General features: G+C 40.7%; 2 protein-coding genes across 2 annotated transcripts; both read right to left on the bottom strand.

The window, feature by feature from the left end:
- Positions 1-4215: 4215 nt before the first annotated feature.
- LOC11176038 (uncharacterized) lies at positions 4216-8600 on the bottom strand. The gene is made up of 2 exons (XM_061644318.1): positions 7046-8600; positions 4216-6968 (listed from the first exon to the last, which is right to left on the bottom strand). The coding sequence occupies exons 1-2, from the start codon at positions 7069-7071 to the stop codon at positions 6023-6025; spliced, it is 972 nt and encodes a 323-aa protein (XP_061500302.1). The 5' UTR covers positions 7072-8600; the 3' UTR covers positions 4216-6022.
- Positions 8601-8705: 105 nt separating this feature from the next.
- Positions 8706-20387, bottom strand: LOC4576898 (uncharacterized). The gene is made up of 9 exons (XM_313875.3): positions 20234-20387; positions 17402-18221; positions 16400-16562; positions 15957-16326; positions 15663-15871; positions 12922-13358; positions 10710-10872; positions 10401-10606; positions 8706-10144 (listed from the first exon to the last, which is right to left on the bottom strand). The coding sequence occupies exons 2-9, from the start codon at positions 17634-17636 to the stop codon at positions 9756-9758; spliced, it is 2172 nt and encodes a 723-aa protein (XP_313875.3). The 5' UTR covers positions 17637-18221; positions 20234-20387; the 3' UTR covers positions 8706-9755.
- Between the last annotated feature and the right edge of the window lie 654 nt (positions 20388-21041).

The raw sequence follows: 21041 nt of genomic DNA, 5'->3' as shown, positions 1-21041 counted from the left end.
AATTATTCCATTACGAACCATACCTACTCGGGCGCAGATCAAGTATCATTATATCTTCATTGCGTATTTTCGATGCAAAAGATTACCTTTTATTGAACTGTTCATTGAAGACCGACCCTCGGCATATATACAGGCAAGCAAATCTATCCTTTAAAGTTGGATGTGACCTTCAACGAACATGAAAACCCTTTGGTTTGGCTTCTACTAGTGTAAACAAAAGACGCTTTTTTACGTGTTTATACGTTTTGTTCATTCATTATTTTCAATCTAGATACATTTATGTAACAGAATTACATTTGAAATTATGAAGATTTGTTGAGAGGGAAGGTCAAGGTCAATAAACTTAGTAATTTTAATTTCATTGGTTATAGCTACACATATGCTGTGTAATACAATGTGTGGAAAATTATCTTTTATTTGGTGTAACGTCCTACGCGGACATGCCGGCCTATAAGGCTTTCGAGATTTATTCACTATCACACAGTCGTATAATTGGCCCTTGCTATGGAAGGGGGGGGGGTGGTTTGAGCAGTCCATCTAGGTTTGAAGTCATGACGATCATGTTATTGAGTCGTACGAGTTGACGACTGTACCATGGCACCGCCTTCCAATAGGAAAATAGTACAATATGAACCAAATAAAGATGGCATTATTTTGGACAGCTAAAGATTTGATGGGCACTTTGGGTAACTTATATTGGTCCGCGTAATTACATTTTATAAGGCTTATTGTATTATGCAAGGGTTCTAGCATCATAATTGATGTGAATGTAATTAAAATTTGTTTTACTAGATGAAATAAACTTCTATTTCTTCTGTTTTGCGAAAAAGGGCATATCCTGATATGTTTTTCAAACCAGATGAAATAAACAAATTAACAAGCATTGGATCGTTTTCTATCTGATCAGCTAATCCAATTCTATCCAATCAGCTAAAAATTTCTGCCTGTCAGTGGAAAAAATTTCACTATCCGAACTGAAAACATTTGACAATTACGTTCCGTCATATTGGATTTGAACAATTTTAACAAAGAAGCATTATAAAATCGTTTTGTTTGCTTTTTCAATTTGAAATGGGTTATAGTACTTTTAATCAATTTAAAACATCGATGGAAACATTTTTATCTTTCTTGACAAAATAAGTATGATTCATAAAAAAATCAATCCTTCATGACCGTGTCACGAATTGGCTTTTGTACACATATTTTTCAGGCTAAAATTTAAGCACGCGTGTGGTTTTATATGCAGTGCAGTGTATGCAGTGTCATGATTTCCGCGACCTTTTCAGTAAAATAGCTCATTCGTGCAAAACACGAGAATATTTACTTTGCTTTACCTAACATATCTTGGTAGAAATTGTGCAATTTCTATTACAAAAGTGTAAGTCTACATGGTTTCACTTGTCACCAATTTGTTAGGATTTAGCATACACTATAACTATGTTGGGATTCTACTTTCATGTCTTTGAATTTCATTCCAGTTATAATACCAACATAATCTCATAACCTCAACATAGTCCCCGAGCGTAACAAAATAAATGATTTTTTAGTTTATTGATTTGTTTGTTGTTGTTTTTTACGTAAGTAAAGGAATAAGTAAGTGAAGCTTTTCCCATGTTCTGGCTAGATTAAAACCTAATATCGACCCGACCGTCATTCACAGTTTTATCTCTTTTTTACATGTGCAGGGCAGTCCCTTGGTAAAGTTGTCAACTGGCACGACTAAACTACATGCCCGTCGTATCATTTCCCCGTAGCAAGGACAGACTATCTGGCACTAATCAAACCAGAACATAGAATGAATTACAATGAAGGGGGAAAAATTTATGAAATTATTCAACAATAATGTGATAGGTATAATGAAAGGTGAAATTCACCCGCAGACAGAAACAATAAATCAAGCAGATGTTACGTTTAGGTTAAAATGAATCAGTAGGTTACATTTAAGTGAATGTTGTAATAAAATAGGAACTAGTTGCTTTTATATAAAAAATATGGAGCGCAACTAAATTTCTAAAACTGGTCTAAGAAAGATAGACGATTTAAGTGATGTTTAGTGGCATATTTATAACATACTTCGACATACGGTAGTATGGAGTTCATACATATTGTACAGTATCGGACAGAAAGATAGGGCATTGGGTTTTTAACGCACCGTGCACCCGTTGGGCCAAGTTTATGTGTGGTTTGTATGTGTTTGTGTTTGTGTGTGTGTGTGTGTATGTGTGTGTATGTGTGTGTGTGTATGTGTGTGTGCATGTGTGTGTGTGTGTGGATGTATGTTTGAATGTGTATTGATGTGTGTGTTTGTTTCACAAGTAGGTCGTTTCGGATAGATTTGTAAGTAGCTTTTTTGTGTTTTGGGTTAGGTTTTTGGTGTGATAAGCAGGACCACCGCCCTCACGATCAGTGTGTTTTCGATATATTAACAATGTTACGGTCTTCTTTCGCCGTGGTCTTCTGAGGACGACCGGTTGACTTACGCGTTTCGGTTGTCCAAGCGCGTTTCAGTTGTCTAAGCACGTTTCGGTTGTCCGAAGCGCGTTTGCCACAAAAGTGCGCGATCGTTCCATTACGAACTCGATCCTTTTGCGCTTAATGCCAGCAGCAGCCATTCGCTTTTACATATGGCGCTGATAATCGGTACAACGTTTACCTCGACCCATTGTTACTAACATTGCTTGCTTGGACCGTCAAGAACGCGCTGGTTAAAAACTTGGACACGGCTGATCCCGTGCTCTGCCTGCGTTCTACTTCTATACGCGATGAATTACATCGTTGTCGAGCAGCGAAAACATCGCATGGATAAAAACTATCAACGAGTACGCGAGTAAGCGTCTTCCCTTCAAAATCGAGAACAGAATACTGCCGCGCTCATGAAACAAAACGCCCATTGAAAAGAACAACTGCGCGCCAGCTCAATGCACGCACAAAGTTTACCATTCGCACACAACGTGCAACGCAGAGATGCACGAAGGCCTTTCAATGGCGTGCACTGGAGAAACACCTGTGAGAGAATGCCGAGTTCATTGCTATTGTGCGTGTGTCCATTTCGCACCGGTGTCGCATTCACATTCATGAAACAGCACACCTGCGTTTTCGTCCGAGGAACAAGCGCTGCTGTCGATGCAAACTTTAGTTTTTATCCAAGTGTAAACGCACAATGTTTCACATGATAACACACATAATAAGAATAATTTCAACGCAATATGACATCATGGCAAGCTATGTTTTTCAGACACAAACCCGCGCACTTGCAAATACACATTAAAAAGCACACTCACTTTCTACTACTACACACACACACATGCACACACACACACACAAACACACACACACACAAACACACACACACACACTCACACACTCACACACATACACACACACATACACACACACAAACACGAGTAACGTGGCAAAACAAGTGCACGGTGCATTGAAAAAAAGGGTCCTATCTTAATGTCCGATACTGTACATATTACATATTTATAATTTACATATTATTTATCTTACCTTTAAACATGACTTTACCATACGTCTCTAATTTGGTCACCATGAAGGATAAGCTTTTCTATTGAGATTGGCAAAAGCGCATAAATGATTGCTGTGGACTGTTTATGAACCTAAATTCTCCTTAGTGTCCTTAGTGTCGTTTGAATATTTGTTTTAGTAAACTGGATGGACCGACATGCACTATTGTATGTTCTTTTGTTATGTTGTAAAGTTTAAAATCTCCTTAGCCTCTTTATCAACGATCTTAAAACTAAAGATCTCCCCTCACTCCCCCCTCCTCTTCGTCGATGCTTATCCTGTGAGCGTTACGTAGTATATGAATGACCCCTTAATACTAGGTCGATGCAACATCTGCGAGCGTGCTCCAATTTTTAAATGCATGCTCGTATACTTTGTGGACGTGCTCCAACATAAATGTATTGCAAATTGCATACCATCAGGAGCTTGACAATTTCAAAACCCTACGATGCTGTTCTACGTTGACGTTGCTCATGCTCATTCTTCGCTAGAACATGCTAACCTACTGCTATAACATATATTACATTATTGATATCCCTTCCCTTCGAAGTTTTATATTGGCTGCACATATTTATTGTCACCGGGATTAAATATTAGTTGTAAATCTTGTCAGTCAGAAGATATGGCAGTTTTATTGAACCTGCACAAAATTTAACATTAATTAATACGTATTTTATTTGCCTTACTTTTAACACTCTATTTAGAAAGGGGTTCAAACTCGATCGCTCGAGAAAGTGTTCGGAAAATTTTGACGCGAGCTAGATACGCCTACTTTATATTTTAACGATTCAAAGAATTGGCACAAGTTTGTAAGCTAGTCACTCAATTTGGCTTTCCACGTAGAACCCTACGAGTGTGTTTTTATATAGTATTTTGCTCTTTCAACCATACAGTTGGCCGACTATCAGTCTATACGGACCGTTCTATATAATGTTTCTAAATCTTAATTCTAGGTAATATTTTTCATTTCATAAACTGTTCTTTTCATATGATCATAAACAAATGATGTTACGCACCAAAGCTAGCCAAAACCACGCACCTAGCTATCCAAAACCACGCACCTAGCCTGTTTGGTAGTCAGAAATAATTTCAACAGTATTTTTCCTACACTAAACTCGTATATCACTTTAAAAATAGTACAAATAAGTATGAACGAATGAAAGGATGCGTCTACAGACAAGACAGCAAGGCACTTAGATTTGGCTCTAGGAGCTTTTGACTACATAGGCCTGTAGCTTGATTACCGTTTCGAAAATGACTAATTGGGTGCGTCTTAGTTTGTATAATAATTAGCGCTAGCTATCCCTTGTGAATGGTGTTAGCATTGCCACATCGTTCCGCAAGTGCTTTGCACCCATAACCTCACCGAGCGTACGAGCCATCCTTTGGCGTGAAACTCACCAGCAGTAAAGACGTCGCAAAGATGGGACATTGTGCGCTGTACTGCCGGATGTATTCCGTAGGAACCGCTTCATCATTGCGTCAAAACGAAGACAAGTCGTAACACGACATTCCAGTGACATAAGAAATGTTGTTGATCCCTTTCTACAGTCCAGCACATGGGAATGTATTGACTCGTTGTTAACTGATGTGGATGAGCTAGGAGCACCGGTTGCCACGACAGAGATATAAATCACTATTTATGTAAATGGGAGTGCCACTTGGAACCATTTCTTCAAGTTCATTACCACTCACCGTCCATCCAGCCACCAATGATAATGCAGCTCTAGTCATACCGGTTTACTATTGCTTCCTCTTGGCACTGCCGATGCAACAGCGGTACTTGAGAAGATAGTGATTGTGCGTTTAATGATACACCCTGCATCGGCAGTGGTGTCTTTATAGCTTAAAAAACAGAGTCTTAGCTAAACATTTCTAGTTTTCTTTACCTTCGTTTCGTTTGAGCTGCTGGTACTTCATTAGGGCATCGGAAGAATAGTGCAAGCCTGATGTATCTGTTCCATCGCATATTTTACCTTTCCATTCAGCATTGCCAAAGGCCTATTTTAAAAAATGGCTTTAAGGTTTTTGTTATGTTACTCTTGACATTATTTTTAATATTGAAGATCTTCTCGAATATTAATACAGCTTTTTTATGGTATAGTGATATTCGTGGGGAAATTACATAAACACCATGTGATATAACTTTTTAACATTCTCACTTCTCCAAGTGTGACTTACAACAGGCGTGAGATCAGTCCACTCTATTGCATGAGTATATGTGGAGTATGATGGGAATGTTCAGAGTTGTGTAATTTATATTCTCCAGGTATGAATGAGTGATGAGTGTCAAAAATACCATTCAAATCATTTCCTTTAATTCATTTATTTCAGTTGTATTTCTACAGCCTGCCTGAATACCACAAATTTAAATCATTCAGTTTTCATAACAATTTCCTGATCAACAATTTATGTGTATGAAAACATAATTCCAATAACTTATGTTTTTTTCTTAATTGAAGAAAACTATTATATTTTTATGATCACTGCTTGGTCACTCACAAGGGAAAAAAGTCAAACAAAACCTTAGTTTTGACTGAGAGCGATTTTTCAGCTCAACAAACTTTTCCATCGTCCCTCCATAAAGTGTAACATATACGGTGGTATTGGTGCTCAAATTCTCCAAACAGCTAGGTTCCTTTGCCAATCTATTATTTTTAAGATTAACTGAAATAAGGCTCGGTAGTGGATTCCAACCGCAAAAAGCTATATGCTTTATGTGATTGTTTGTCAAAACCAGGTATTCTAACGCGGAGTTGCTTGGACTTCCCACCAGCATCTCTATGCTGTTGTCCGCTAAAATAAGCACTCGCAACCGGTGGAGAGGATCAAATGTCGCAAAATCGATACTTGTAAGTAAATTTTTTTGCAAATCTAGCTCATCTAATCGATCGCAACATCTTTCAGGGGAATCAATTATGATGGTGTGTATGCGGCTTCTTACTACCATCAGCTTTTCAACACTCTTGGCAAGTCGCAACTGTTGAATATACAGTACCTGTATTTGGGAGTTGCTGATTCGGAAAAAGGCTAGTTTTTTTAAATTCCCTAAAGTGAATGGTAGTTGTTCTAATCCACAAGGTGAAATTATTACCGTATTTAATGAGATATTTTCTTCAAAGTGAACCGAATTGATACCAGTACGTGTTATGTACAACTCAGAAGCCGACAAGTTGCTCGGTATGTGGAGATGTTTCATTGCCGGAGAACTTATTATGGTTAACGTTTGCACTGTTGCGGGAACTTTGTACAGTACATAAGGACCAACGCTGTCCATGCGTAGGTTGTCAAATGTTAATTTTTTTATTGTTTGCGGTATGTAACTAAGCACGTATATTCCCTCTAGTTCAGGGATCAGACTGGACACGTAGCATTCCGTAACTTGGCAGTGGAACTTAAAGCACATTGCTCGGGCAGCCAGGATTGCAAGCAATGCACAACTGAAAAGAAAACACGGCTAGATAAGCGTTTTTATTATTTACACTTGATTGCTAAACTATGTAGCGCACAAAAACACCTTTTAAAAAACACCAACAAACACATATCATAACCACCTTATACCAATAGGGACGAATAATTGGGATTATGTTCTATTCGCAATACTTTATATTTATATCACCACTCGCTACACGGAAGCTAATAGTACGAATAATGTGTCTAGCGAGTTTGAACTGCTCTTGAATACACGATTCCAATGAATAGAGTCCCGAGCATGGGCTTAATTTGTTTTCAACTAGGTTGAAATTGGGTTTAATGTCGTAAAATACGCTACCATTATGAGTCGGTCCTATTCGAAAAAAAAAAGAAATGTTTTCGGCAATTGGTATCCGTTACGCACACTTAATACCTCTTGTAATACCTGAAACTGTTCCAGGTTTTGATTTGTGCTTTTGGCAATTCACACAAAGTACGCATACTTTATTGATTACGACAGGAAGATTTGTGATTAAATTCATAATGTTATGGGTTAGCATGCACTTATTTTCATTTTGTCATAGTTAATAGCTTAACTACTCTAACTATCTGTATAATGCCACTGCGATGAACGACCAATGGCCATACGCTGTTGGTGAGTAGATAGGAATAAATTCTAATAAACAAGCCACTAATGAAAAGATTTAAAGCAGAACAGATAAATGTAGAACACAGCGGAGGAGTACACACGATGTGGTTCAGCACCACGTTAACCTCTCACGCGCAAAACGCGTTGTTAGCAAACAGTACCCGCTGAAGTGTGTCGATGCCGTTGACCCAGTTGCCGTTTAGCATCGTAGCCCGCCTGGCATTGGGGAATAATATTCTTTCTCTACATTTTTCCGTCACTGCTCTAATGTTCCAATCAATGACCAACACAAAACCGGTCGTCTTCCGACCCCATAATGTAACATTCTTACCGAATCCGGTTACCGGTAATGTTTCTCCCAATTGATCCTCTCTTTTCAACAAGTCGTACCTGAAGAAAGGCATAAAAAATGTTTTTGTTTTATATCAGTTTATTACTACAAGTAACGAAACAAACAAAATTTCCGCATTGAACAGTTGAACGATCTTGAAGCTACTTTTGGGTTAAATTTTGTGTTATGCGTATGATCATATCATTTATAGCTTTTAACTACTGTCTGTGAGTAATTTTTACATACTGCGTAAATAATGTAACTGCATAATGTAACGTTATGCAACTACAAAAATATCTAAATTGAACAACATCTTCTATGAAATATAAAAATACAAATTCATTATGATAAAGAAAGACGAACACTGCTGTCGTCTTTATTTCGCATATTCCTAGATGATGGTTACTTTATGGCTCTGAGTCGTAGTGACTTTGAACGACCATTTCTGGAAGTGAAACTAGTCACACTTATTTTTATTATGTTCGATATTGTAATACTCACCAAGGATTCTAGAAAGCAAAATTGAGTGCTTTGAGCTTTATCGCACAGTCGGGAACATTCCATAGTATCGAGCTGACATTTTTAGATGACGTTGAAAGTTTGGGAAGAAAAGAAGCATGATAACTTTAATTTCCTCCCGGAGGCCATGCAATCATCAATATTATTAGCATACCTTGAGATGCTCACTGATTTCGTTCAATAAATGACACTACGTTGTAACAACTACTCTTTTCTATAAATAGCATCTACTCAAACTAAACCAAATAAGACCAATGCGTGTAGTTACATCGAGATAAAATATTATATTTTATTATTTTACACTTATTTGTCGAAGGTTGTTTCATACCTTCAATAACATTAATTTATATTTTAGTTAACTTTAAAAATACACCGTACAATATTGTGCCACCGATATCGTAACGGCATATATTCATCAGAAGCCACCTTTGTGATGTACGTCATTCTGAAGTAGTAGAAAATGTGTAACGGAGCGAAGTAATTCAGCTCAGCTAAGGAAAAGAATTTCAGTATATTCACAGTATATTGTTGCCCATGTTGCCATTAGCCACTCACACAAGGGATGGAAACGCGAGCTGAATCTTAATTTAAATCGAATTAAAGAAAGTGCCAATGAATGAATGTATCACGCTATCTACGCAAGAGCGACTACCACCAATCATCGCTGAGCTAGCGCCGGTTCTATTCATAAAATAAGTTTGTCCCCCACTTTCGAATGGCCAGCGGTGGGAAAATGAGCGCTTATGTGCGAACTCTTGCACTAGAATGCACAAAAAAAGCTGTGATGACGGCTTCTTGTACGCACCAAAGCTCCGACATCAACGAAAGCGGAATATGGTGAACGTACATCGCGCCGTCGCGGATGAGGCTTTTTGTAACGTTTTCGAGGCATCTTGTTTTTTTCGCCGCTTATCTTCACATTGTTTATTAATGTCTACCGTTTTAAAATTCCGGCCACGGCCAGTTTAACGGTATCTTCAGTGACGCAGTGGAGAAACTAAATCGGCCAACGAGGAAACCATGGCAGTGCGGGTTACGTTACGGTTTCTCTAGGGCGCTCCGCCGGCCCCCGTGTGTAGGTGACTTTGCTTTAGGGCAGAAGGGAAAGAAACGGCGACCGGTCGACTGCAGTATGCATTGTCCAGCACCGTTCGCCGTGGTTCGGACTGTCCTACATGCTAGATAGATTAATTATCGCGTTATACTTCCTAGAGCTTGATCTTATTTTCTACCACTTTTCGCCAACCGGCTCGATTCCATCACATCACACACCGTTACGACCGACTTTGCATCCCTGGTGCAGGCAGGTTTGGCTCACTCGCTGCAGAAGCATCCGTCCTTGGAGTTCTCGCGTATCCAGTCGAGGTAGCGTGTCACCCGCGTGTACACGCCGGGATAGTAGGGCCGGGCGCAACCATTGCCCCACGACACCACCCCGATCAGCTCGTAGCGTTTGTCCTCTCGTTCCGCGATCAGCGGACCACCGGAATCTCCCTGGCACGAGTCTTTCTCGCCCACACCCAGATAGCCGGCGCACAGCATGTTGTCCGTGATCATGGATGCCGTGTAGTTGGTTTGTGTACTGCACACCTCGTTCGAGAGGACGGGCACTTCCACCTCCTGCAGGATGCAGGACGGTTTGCCGTCCTCCTTCAGCGTGCCCCAGCCGGTGGCCGTTCCATTTGTGCCGACGTACGCGTTACCTGCCCGATCGGATCGCAAACAGAGAAAAACAAAAAAAACATAAAAGTGAACGAAAGCACCACGAGAAGAAAGCCTCTGGGCAAGGCAAGGAAGGCCCGCCCAAAAGGAGGTCACATTTGGGGAGCAACGTATTTGCGCTTCCCATTAGCCAGTTTGGTTCGCCAATGTTTCAAGATCAGCTTACTTTGCGTGTATCTTCATGGCACAACGACGGTATGTGTGTGTGTGTGTGTGCCACATTCAATTCGAGCTTACTTGGATCGGATGGCAGGCAGATCGGGCGAATGAAGTCCGTTATGGGCACGCGGTCGTTCAGCCGTAACAGTGCGATGTCGTTGTCGAAGTTTAAGAAGCTGAACTTCTGCGCGATCGCTCTCAGCACGAAGCGTGTTTCCGGGCGCACAGAGTCGTCGCACCGGTTATGCTCACCGAACGTTACCTTGATCATGAACCACATAAAGCTGCAACGAGGAAAGGCAACACGATCACGCATCAATCAATTGCAGCAAGCATAGGCGGCAATGGCGATGTGACCAGCCAGCGTGGAGACACCTTCTCGCTTACCCTTTAACGCAGTGCGCCGCCGTAAGAACGTATCGGTCGTTGATGAGCATGCCGCCACAGTAGAACCGATTGAAGTAACTTAATCGCGCCATCCAGGGAAACTCGTTCACGCCGGTCGCCTGGCCGCCAACGATCCTCGAGGCATCGTTCCGCTCGCCACATCCTGTACAGCGCAAACGAAAAGGGGAAAAGGGGAAAAGCGTTAGTGTGCATCAAACACTTGCAAGCACGTCTGTTTGCTATAATTGCATTCACTGGCGGGCGTGCGTGTCACACAATCATTCACTATCGGCACGCCACCGTCAGTAAAAAAGAACGCTCCATCTCGCTGATTTGAACCGTTGGACCAGGAATTACCGTAACCGTTACCGTAAATGCAGGGAAACGCGATTTAATCGACTAGCCCCGCAACAGTTGTCGATCGAGGCCGCGATATGTGGCGGCATAGCCGGTTTGATGGTTGTCAGCGGATGGCTCACTTGAGCATTCCGACACCCGCTTCGTTCCCGCTTGGCTCGTTACATTTTCTTACAAGATCGTATCAAACCTTCGACCGCGATACCGTGGCTGTGCAGTCGACGGAGGGTAAAACTCTTCATCAAAACAAAATACACGCAACCTTCAATCGAGCCACTCCACCTAACTGTGGTCCACCATCAACACTTCAGACCACCGTAGGGTATGTTGGTAGGTCATGTGTTGAGTCGTTTCCTTTTTTTTGTATTTCGAACCTTTTCTTTCCGTTACACTTACACACTAGGAGGATGCTGCTGAATGGTCTGTAACCAATCGATTCGATCATCGATCAGCTTTCTATCAATATTTCGAAACGCGAGTGCAATGCTGCGTTGTCGTTCCACGGGTGGCCCAGGAAACCCTCGAATTGGGAACACGTGAGCGTGAGGACACGGTAATTTTTACCCTCATTCGTGACCACTTCCCGTCCATGGTCCGTCCGGCTCGAATTAACCTTTCTAGCTGGGGGTGCAGCAGCAGCGCCAGATGGTGAGTGAAATGATTTCCTACCGTGAATCAATCAAAATTTTAATTTCATCAGTTTGAGGCTGTGGACAGATTACAGATTTCCTCCAGTAATAATAACTATACTCAACACCAGCGGTTCGATTGCGTTTTTCGTTCCTCGTTCTGCCGTGAGCTAATAAAACGGTCATCCACTTTAAACGAGATCCAAAATCTTATTTCACCTCCCACACCGGTCAAGCACGCCCAAACACCTCCAAAGACTTCCATGTTTGGGTGGCACTGTATCGTACACATTCCAAACGTTCATCGAACTCAAAAAATCCCCCCGCGATCCAGTCGTAAAGTTAATCTTCATCCCATTGGCAGGATGTTCCATGCAAAGGCAGGCGCCAAGTCGGGGCCAAGGAAACACTTTCACCCTCACACCTTATATTTCCTTTTCGCTGTGCCGGAAATTTGAATCTGTCCATAGGATTAAAGTTTCTGTTTTCGGATAAGCACCGTAAGCCTTTCATCGGAAACATACGGAATATTTTGCAACAACAAAAAAAAACAGCCGAAACCACACAAAATGCAAATATCAATGGTCACATTTACTGCCACCACACACTGCTTTGTTTTCGGTTGCTAATGGGTGCATACGTGAATGAGTCGTTTCTGCTTCAACCCTGTTTCTTCTGATGGTGGACCTGCAGTGGATTCGCAATATTGAGATCATCGGAAGGAAGTGGATACTTCATCATTGTATAAATGTGAGCAGTCTTGTGCTGGTCCAGACGTTGTATGCACATTTCATTAGCGCTTCCAAAATGCAAAGCTGCATTTTACTGAGAGCTGAGAGAATGTCAAAGCTATCACCGTGTACCCTTTGATGTTAAACAACATTTTTATTTGAAGTGTATTTCTTACATATTTGAAAGAAGATTAAATAATGGTCGTTGATTTGAAACATAAAATCAAAACCTTAAGCCTAACATAAAATGAATTGAATTCATTTCTGTAGCCAATCAATGAATAAAAAGTATCGAAATTTTTAACTATCTTTGAGTAATAATATTCCGGTAATGTATGAAAAGAATTGCGTTTTTTTTTATGATGAACAGTATCTGATATAAAATAATTCCTTCAAAACGTTATTATGAAGGACAAATGTAACTCGAGTGTATAGTTCCCACGAAGCATATAAATTGTATTTTCACGTGTTATTCCTACAAATTGCACTACTTACGGCAGCTACAAGCACTGGAGGGTGTATCATGGATTGGAGCACGGTTACTGCCCCCACCAAATATCATCTTCATATTGTCGACAATGCTCCGCTCGTCCGTATTCTTGTTCGGTGTCGCTAGCATCTCATATTTGCCCTGAGCTTGCAGCTTCCCGGACGCATCACCTGCCAAGAGCCCCACCATCAGCAGCATCAACAGCGGAACCTCCAGCATCATGTTAATGCGCAAATTGATTATGCTCCGTGCTAAATTGCTCACTTCCATTCTCTTCGTATTCAGCGTTATCCGCAACTCACAGCTCGCTATTCGTTCTAATTTTAACAATTTTCTTCGCACGCTTGTTCTCACGTCAATTCTTTCCACTGCCGGCAGAAGTTCACTTAAACTTTGGTTGGGTTTCTTTTGTTCCGGCTTCCGCAAAGCTTCGCCAACACTACAGCATTAGCGCGCAGATTAGCTCTGCAGACGAACCGAATTTACCACCGATACGCTAAAGTTGCACATTTTCACCCGCACTAATGCATTCCCCACTTGTTGGCTAATTGTTTTGCGTTGGATATTTTCCCATCGACTCACACACAAATTTAGCTTAGAGATCTTAGATCATCTGCACTGGAAATTGGTTCACTAATGTATGGCTTCTGCTGTAATTATTCAAACAGCAACTCCGTTGCGTTTACTCTCCCGAGCACTCACTGACGGGTGACGATCGTTTATGAAAAAAACGGTGCTGGTAAGTCGCTGCTGAGGAAGCGAACAGAACCGGGAAACGCCAAACTCTCTGCAAGCAACGTCTGCTTTGCCCGCGGTCACTGACTGAAATGATCAGCGTTCGGGTTGTGCTTTTGGGATATGCTTCCACGACGCATCGGGTCGGCTTTCTCCGACACTTGTTCGCTTCTTTTTGAGCTTCTTCTCGGTCCCTCCAAAGTGGGCGGAAATCGCGAGCGGACGGGGCAGTAATAGCGGGGGCTTTGGATGATCCTACAACACATTCAGCATCTCGTTCGTCTTTACAACCTTTGGGAGAACGAAGCAAGGAGCGAACACATCTACAGAAGAGTAGAAAGACACAAGCAACCTGATCTTGCCATACTTCCCCACCAGACGCACAGGCAAAGGTAAACAAATGCACAACGCGTCACTTCTTCTCCTCTCTCTCTCTTTCTCTCTCTCTCTCTTTCGGGACAGACGTTCTATCTTGAGAACGTTACCTCTAGACCTTATAAGACAATTTGATCTTTGACCAACCGTTGGAGTGTCGAGTGAAAGCTCATCCCTACACGGCATAGAAGGGAGGACATACGATTAAATGTACGAAAAATATACAAACTTTACTTATGTAACTTAGACAGTTATTATATAAACAAATTATAAAAATTAAAGCAATAATTATAAAAAATAAATAAATAAAGTAAAGAGCAACATAAAAAGACGTTCTTTCTGTTCTATGATTTCAAGATTGTTACTTTTATGTGTAAAATAGTAAAACAGATAGTATGGTAACAATAATCACATACAAATGATGATGAAATTGTCATATAAGTGCAGAGGAAGTAGTTTAGAGCATTAAGTAAAAGGTAATTTGTGATCTGTCAGTAAAGGCCACATTAAGTTCCCATCTGGATAGTCCTGATGTAGCAAGAACTAAATATATGTTTTTTAAATGTTCTAATTATACGAATTATACGAAAACACTCTAATAATGATACGACACTATTGCTGCTTTGGTACTATATGTATAGAGAAGACCAAATAGACTGATACGATGGTACAGTTATCGTGATGATAGCTTTTAACACTTGATTTATTACTCCACGGTTTTGTGGTCAATTCAGATCAATCAAGTTACATGCGCACTTTATTAAGATTAAAATAATTAAACATTTACAATGGTCCGAAGTTGTATCCGGAAACTCATATATCTGTACGTGCTTTCGGCCCTTTGTTGGGTGATTTTTTTTAAAGATTGAAAATTATATCATAAACCAATTTAACCAATATCACCGGTACAAGCAGCTCTGCATATGCTACTGGAATTGATACAGTTTCATCTTCTGTGATAAATACCAGTAACTATTCTAATATCTATAAATCTTAAAGAAAGTTTTCTGGCAAAAGACTCTCTAGTTGATACTCTCCAATCCATTCTCAGCGACAATGATTCAATTATGATGGTTTATGTGCGATAATGAGCCTGATGCGATCGTTTCGGATCCTCCTCCATGTTTCACTGCGCTGTACGTGTAAAACATTCCTCGCAGATCTCTGCATGCGATTCGTGAGAAAATTTCTTTCATACCTTTCATACCGACCCAGTGGATCTCTCTCAGTGCCACACAGTTTATGCTCTCATTTCATTTAATCGTTGCTTTGTTTTTCCGTCACTCAGTGTGCCGACATCAGTGGCAGGTGCCTTTTTGCTATGTTTACGTTGCTTTGTTTCGCACGAACATAAAACAGTTCACGCAGGAAAATTGTTGGAACCACGCACTTGTCCCAATTTGTGCTAACATTCTGTGTCGCTTGGTAAATCGATCAAATTATCACCCTCTGCATGCAATGCGGGGAGGAAAATGGGACAACCTTTCTTCTCATTTGTTTACATCTCTTCTAACGCTGGGAAGTAATAGCCCCATTCGGTACACTTGATTTCAATGTCTGTTGTCGGTGGCATTGTCAGTTGAATAGTAGTATTCGCGCTTTATTTACATTGTTTATCTTTCTCTTCTAATATCACTTCGAGCAGAGACAAGTATCGTCCAGATTTGCACGCAGCCAGGGCAAGTAACGCGCCACACGGGTGTACACTCCAGGGTAGCCGGCCCGGCCGCATCCAACGCCCCATGACACAATCCCAACAATTTCGTGCTTATCACCATTTCGTACTAGCAGAGGCCCACCGGAGTCACCTTGGCATGAGTCCTGTTTGCCTTTACCGGCGCATAACTGTAACCAGAACCGTACGAAAAAACATTAACAAATTTTACATTCCTCTTATTTTGCGGATTTGCAAACCTTCGTTCATACTAACCATATTCGACGTTATACGAGATGCACGATATTTCATGCTTCGACACTGGTCGAGTGTCAAGATCGGTACATCCACGTGTTGGACTAACGCTGGAAGTGTGCCACCTTCCGAAGTTCGTCCCCAGCCCACAACTGTGCCCAACTGACCAGCCGGCTCACTGCGTTCCTTGGGTAAACAAACCGGACGTATGGTTTTGGTGAACTCCACAGGCTTGCGCAGCTTCAGAAGCGCGATGTCGTGATTGTAGGAGTTTTGATCGAAGCTCCGGTGCCTGATGATTGCGGTGACTGCCCGCATTATTGCAGGAGTCTCAGAAGCTACGAATTGATCGTAATCACCCAGAATTACACGGATCTTGTTGCGCTTGAGTCTGAAACGAAAATTCGAATATCAAAGTTGTTTAACAGTCACATACATGTACCACTATGAACAGATATACCCACCTTCGAACACAATGTGCCGCAGTTAAAACGTAATCTTTTGTGAGAAGTGATGCTCCACAATGAAACTGACCGTCGTAAACTAGGCGTGCCAGCCAAGGATATTGATTCACTCCAGTGGGCCGTCCTCCTACAATTCGAATTTCTTGATTAGCTGCTCCACATTCTGAAAAAAGAGAAGTAAGTTAGCAGTTAGCATGTCAGTTGCTTTGAAATTTAGTACATGCTGTCAATTGTTTCAGCCCGACAGGTATGCAATCCGCAAAGCACGAGAAAGAAACGAATTTAAACCGAACGTATTTGAATTTAAATTGAGGTTCAATTAATTGAAATGAGGTGTGCGTGTTTATCACAAATATCGAAAAATGTTATATAAATGAAATAGAATACGAAAAACCACACATTCATAAACATTTCAACACATTAATTTAACCAAGCTTTTATTACATTGCTCAATTTTTTTTACCTGTCCGGCCAAATGCTAACTAATTCTTCAATTAGTAACACCGAATCAACAAACCGAATTTAACATGAAATACTCGTAGATACCATGTGATAAATATTATATTTGTATTTTATAAAAATTATAAACTATACTGGACAGTGTTCAGTGTAATTTGAGTAAAATAATGTGTTTTGAACACTAAAATAAATAAATTATATTATATTATGTAATAGATTCTTTAATTTGTTTAAATAATTACTAAAACCTACACTAAAATACAACATGTAAAATGAGCATTGAACATTTGGTCTTAATGTATGCTTTGATATAACCCTAATTGTTCATTACTTTTTGGCTGAACGATTAACGAAACGATAAAGAGTATTCCAAAAGGTCAGCTTTGATTTATGTTGGATTGTATATATTAGGTAATTAGAATATCAATTTTGTGTTAATATTGTCGAAGAACTAGAATATAAATGTTGTGCTAATATTGTCGAGATTTCACAAAAGATTGTCTTTTTATGGACCTGCTGGGAAACTGTTTCGACGACACTTACCACAATCACAGCTCTTCACCTGATTGTTGGTCAGGTCGTCATCATCGTCAAGTGAAAAAGCAGCCGTGTTTAGTCCAAATAATGTGTCAAACAGAAACCGTCCTTGCCGGCTAATAATTTCCGTATCATTCCAGTGTGTGCTTCCCTTTGCTTCGGCTACATATCCAGCAAGAACTAATGCGGTTACTATAGATCCAACGAGGAATCTGCTTCTCGCAATCATTTTGGTGTACATTGTTGAGAGAATAAAATCACTTTCCACTTCAGTTCACACGCTGTTTACTCCTCTTTAATGTTTTCTCGGAGCACCGTTCGTCTAAAACATGCGTGTATTTATATTCAACAACACCTGCGAACAGTTCACCAGCTGTAGTAATCTGCGCCTTTGCAAACTGAATGAGTGTGCTTTTTTTACTTCTTTATCTTTCACTCAACGTTTCACTTACGCGTTATTGCCCTGGTCCATGTTTACACGATTCATAATCTCATTTCACTTTCTTCTGCTCTCGGCAAGGCACGACGTTAGCTCGGGGAACATTATTTAACATCAGTTTGGTCCGCATCCGCCTTCACCACACTGCAACACGACGGATGAACCGCACACGGTCCGGCTCAGCGACACCAGCCACCTAAGCTCCTAGCATTTGCTGCATATGATGGACGGATAAACGTTTGGTTTCTTCTTTTTCACTTTCATTCGACCGTTCACTGTTTTGCTCGATCGTCTTCGCTATCTTCACATTCGCACTACACCGGTGCTTGCCTCAATGTTTTCTCCCTAAGATACATGAATCAGTGTACAGTAGCAGCTTACAACTATCTTTTTGTAGAAAAACGAGAGTGAAAAAAACAACAGTATACCAAGAATAGCGTATCAGGGGCCTATAGACAAGCTTCACTCCCTTTAACAGCCGCTTATGATATAACGAAAGGAACACCAAAGAGTGATATCTCTAATTGGCGACCCTTTGCGTCTTGCTAACGTGTGAATAGGAGGACTCGAGTGACAGGCCGGATCTAACGCTCCTAGCCATGCTGGATAGCACATATTTTAGGGCCACGATTTCTAACACTTTGCTTTGCCTACTTCGTGACTCTGTTTTTGATAATCTTCATTAGATAAATGGAGCCGATCGGAGCGCTTTCCAGCTGCATTATTCAAATCCAACCTGTTGGGAATAGCGGTACCCACTAGCAGTGCCACAGGATGTACTGTTCGAATCGGCCAGTATGTCCCACCGGCGGCAACGGAAAAGAGCAATGATACGAACTTGTGTTTAACCCTGACAGTGGCGCATACAGTGCCCTAGGCAGCCTGTTTATATTAACGCCAGACGTTTCTTATGCTAAATGGGCATATCCGCTTGAAAAGTGCATTGCAGTGAAAGGCTTTCTCGCTTATCTGGTGTCAGCAGTGATTGCGTGGACATGTGTGAACGTAGAAAGCTTCAGCGGTCTCATTAAAAACGCATAACAGGTTATTAAAAACAATCTCACGCGGTTCCGACCATTAATTGGTGAATTTCTAAACAAAACATGAAAACAAATTCAATGTAAAATATTGTAAATATTTTGTACACTTTACAAAAGGAAGTGAAGCTCAAAGTAAACTACCTCCACTTCAGCAAAGCAATTAAGCAATATCGCGTTAATGGTGGAGGTATAATCGGTTCATGTTGTTTTATATGTGTCTTATAGTCTTGGAGCTTTTCACATTTGATATGAAAAGTATTCATTAATTCACACTCAAATTATTATATCCACCATCATGAATACACACATGTTCAAACGATTCGCAAATTGAAATGATTTTGTTGTCGTGACACACTTTTCCACTCACATATGTATCGAGTTTGGTCAAACCACAGCAAAAACCTACATCCACAGCACCTCCTTTCCATGGCCTCAAATCTCACTCCAACACAGTATCGGTCAATGTTTATGAAAATTATAAAGAAAGTTTATGTGACCGCTTTCAGTTCGGGGCACACTGACGCGATCGAACCAGTTCAAACCAAACTTATAACATTCGCGAGATTTCGTGCTCACTGATAACTACACTAACACTACAAATGCACTAATCTAATGCAATTTTTAAGCTTGTTTTAAGAGTTTTTTGAGAGATCATATATCTAAAGTCACCTTGTTTAAATACTCAGTCAACACTTTTTCCGAATCGATCTGGTGCCCTAAAAACACCGTAAATTAGTAGAACAAACTATCGCTTTTGGTGTAAATGCGCACAATCAGGCGAGTGGTTGAAAGAGAAATGAATCGAACCCGGACACACACGACCCGAACACTCACGTTACCTTCAAACTGTTTCGAGGGAGGCTGTCGAATCAGCGTGTATCAATCAAACTCACGAGGAAGTTGCCGCACTTGCAGAACTGAAGATCGATTATTTCCAACCCTACTTAATATCTCCAATGTTTGGAAAGACAGTTACGGATTAGTGATCAATGAAATTACAATTTCACAACCGGTTGTACAAGCACTACTAGTGCTGCTTGCGGTACGCAAAAAAGCGCTTCATGGAACTAGCGAGGAAATTCGTCACCTACCGCCGATCGCCCAAAAAGGTTATGTAAATGTCTGCGCACTGCAAGCTGATTGGTTACGCTTATATTGTCCACAATTCAACACAATCACCCCACCGAAGTCACGGAACGTGACGAATGTTTAACTAAATTGCACATAATCCGATCGAAAGACAGGGCTCGGTTTGATTTTCACCTAAGCAATGCTATGCAACTGCAACTGACTCATTCAATGCTCGATCGATTGGCTAGCCCATCCTAACTGATCAATTTTCTAACATTATTCAACTACCATGCATATTTCAGTTGCCAACATTCGTCGCACTCACTTCTATGCACTGAACTACATTTAAACTAAACCGAATATAAAATATAACCATCAAGATCTCGTGCGATGTGCAGCAGCAGTAGTGTGGCCTTGACTGTATGACTTCCTTCGCTACAATGGCGAAGGATCACAGACGAAAGAAACTACTTTCATTTTTCACCATCATCATATGGACATCGCGAGAGGGCACCCTGCTCGAAAGCACTGCGCGAGAGTAGAAAAGCATCTTGCAGGGTTACTGCACCGGTACGATCGTTCAAATAAATGTGTTTTAGCTGTATAAAAGTGGTGTTACATAAAGAGCGTGATAATATAATTATGTTCCCTATATTATCCTTCTTTTCTTCTTCTTCTTCTTCTTCTTCTTCTTCTTCTTCTTCTCCAAAGCAGCTTCATCTTGTTTATCTTTTTAATCGCAATAACCACATTCGGTCAAAATAACGTGTGCCTTGTTACTGAACGTCTAATGAGCTTGGCTGTCTGAGTCTGATTGGTTAACTCAACAAGCGATAAAGTACGGCTCGCGAAACGCAGCTCTTTGCCGTTGGTATATTTTTTAGAACTCTCAAACATACATAACTCTACGAATACTGTTGTAGAATTTGGCTCTTTTGGTTGCAAATTTTGCCGAACGCTGGGTTGATTGATAGCAGAATAATGAATCCTACGAATGGGGTGAAGGATTATCGAACCGATAACGAGGAATGATTGTTGAGATATAATATGTTGTTTTTAAATTTGATATCTAAAAAAAGTTTGGAACTAAACATTA

The sequence above is a fragment of the Anopheles gambiae genome, chromosome 2 (assembly GCF_943734735.2).
Source record: "Anopheles gambiae chromosome 2, idAnoGambNW_F1_1, whole genome shotgun sequence".
Classification (NCBI taxonomy): domain Eukaryota; kingdom Metazoa; phylum Arthropoda; class Insecta; order Diptera; family Culicidae; genus Anopheles; species Anopheles gambiae.
Note: the sequence above shows the minus strand (reverse complement) of the source record. Positions and strands in the feature narration are given on the sequence as shown.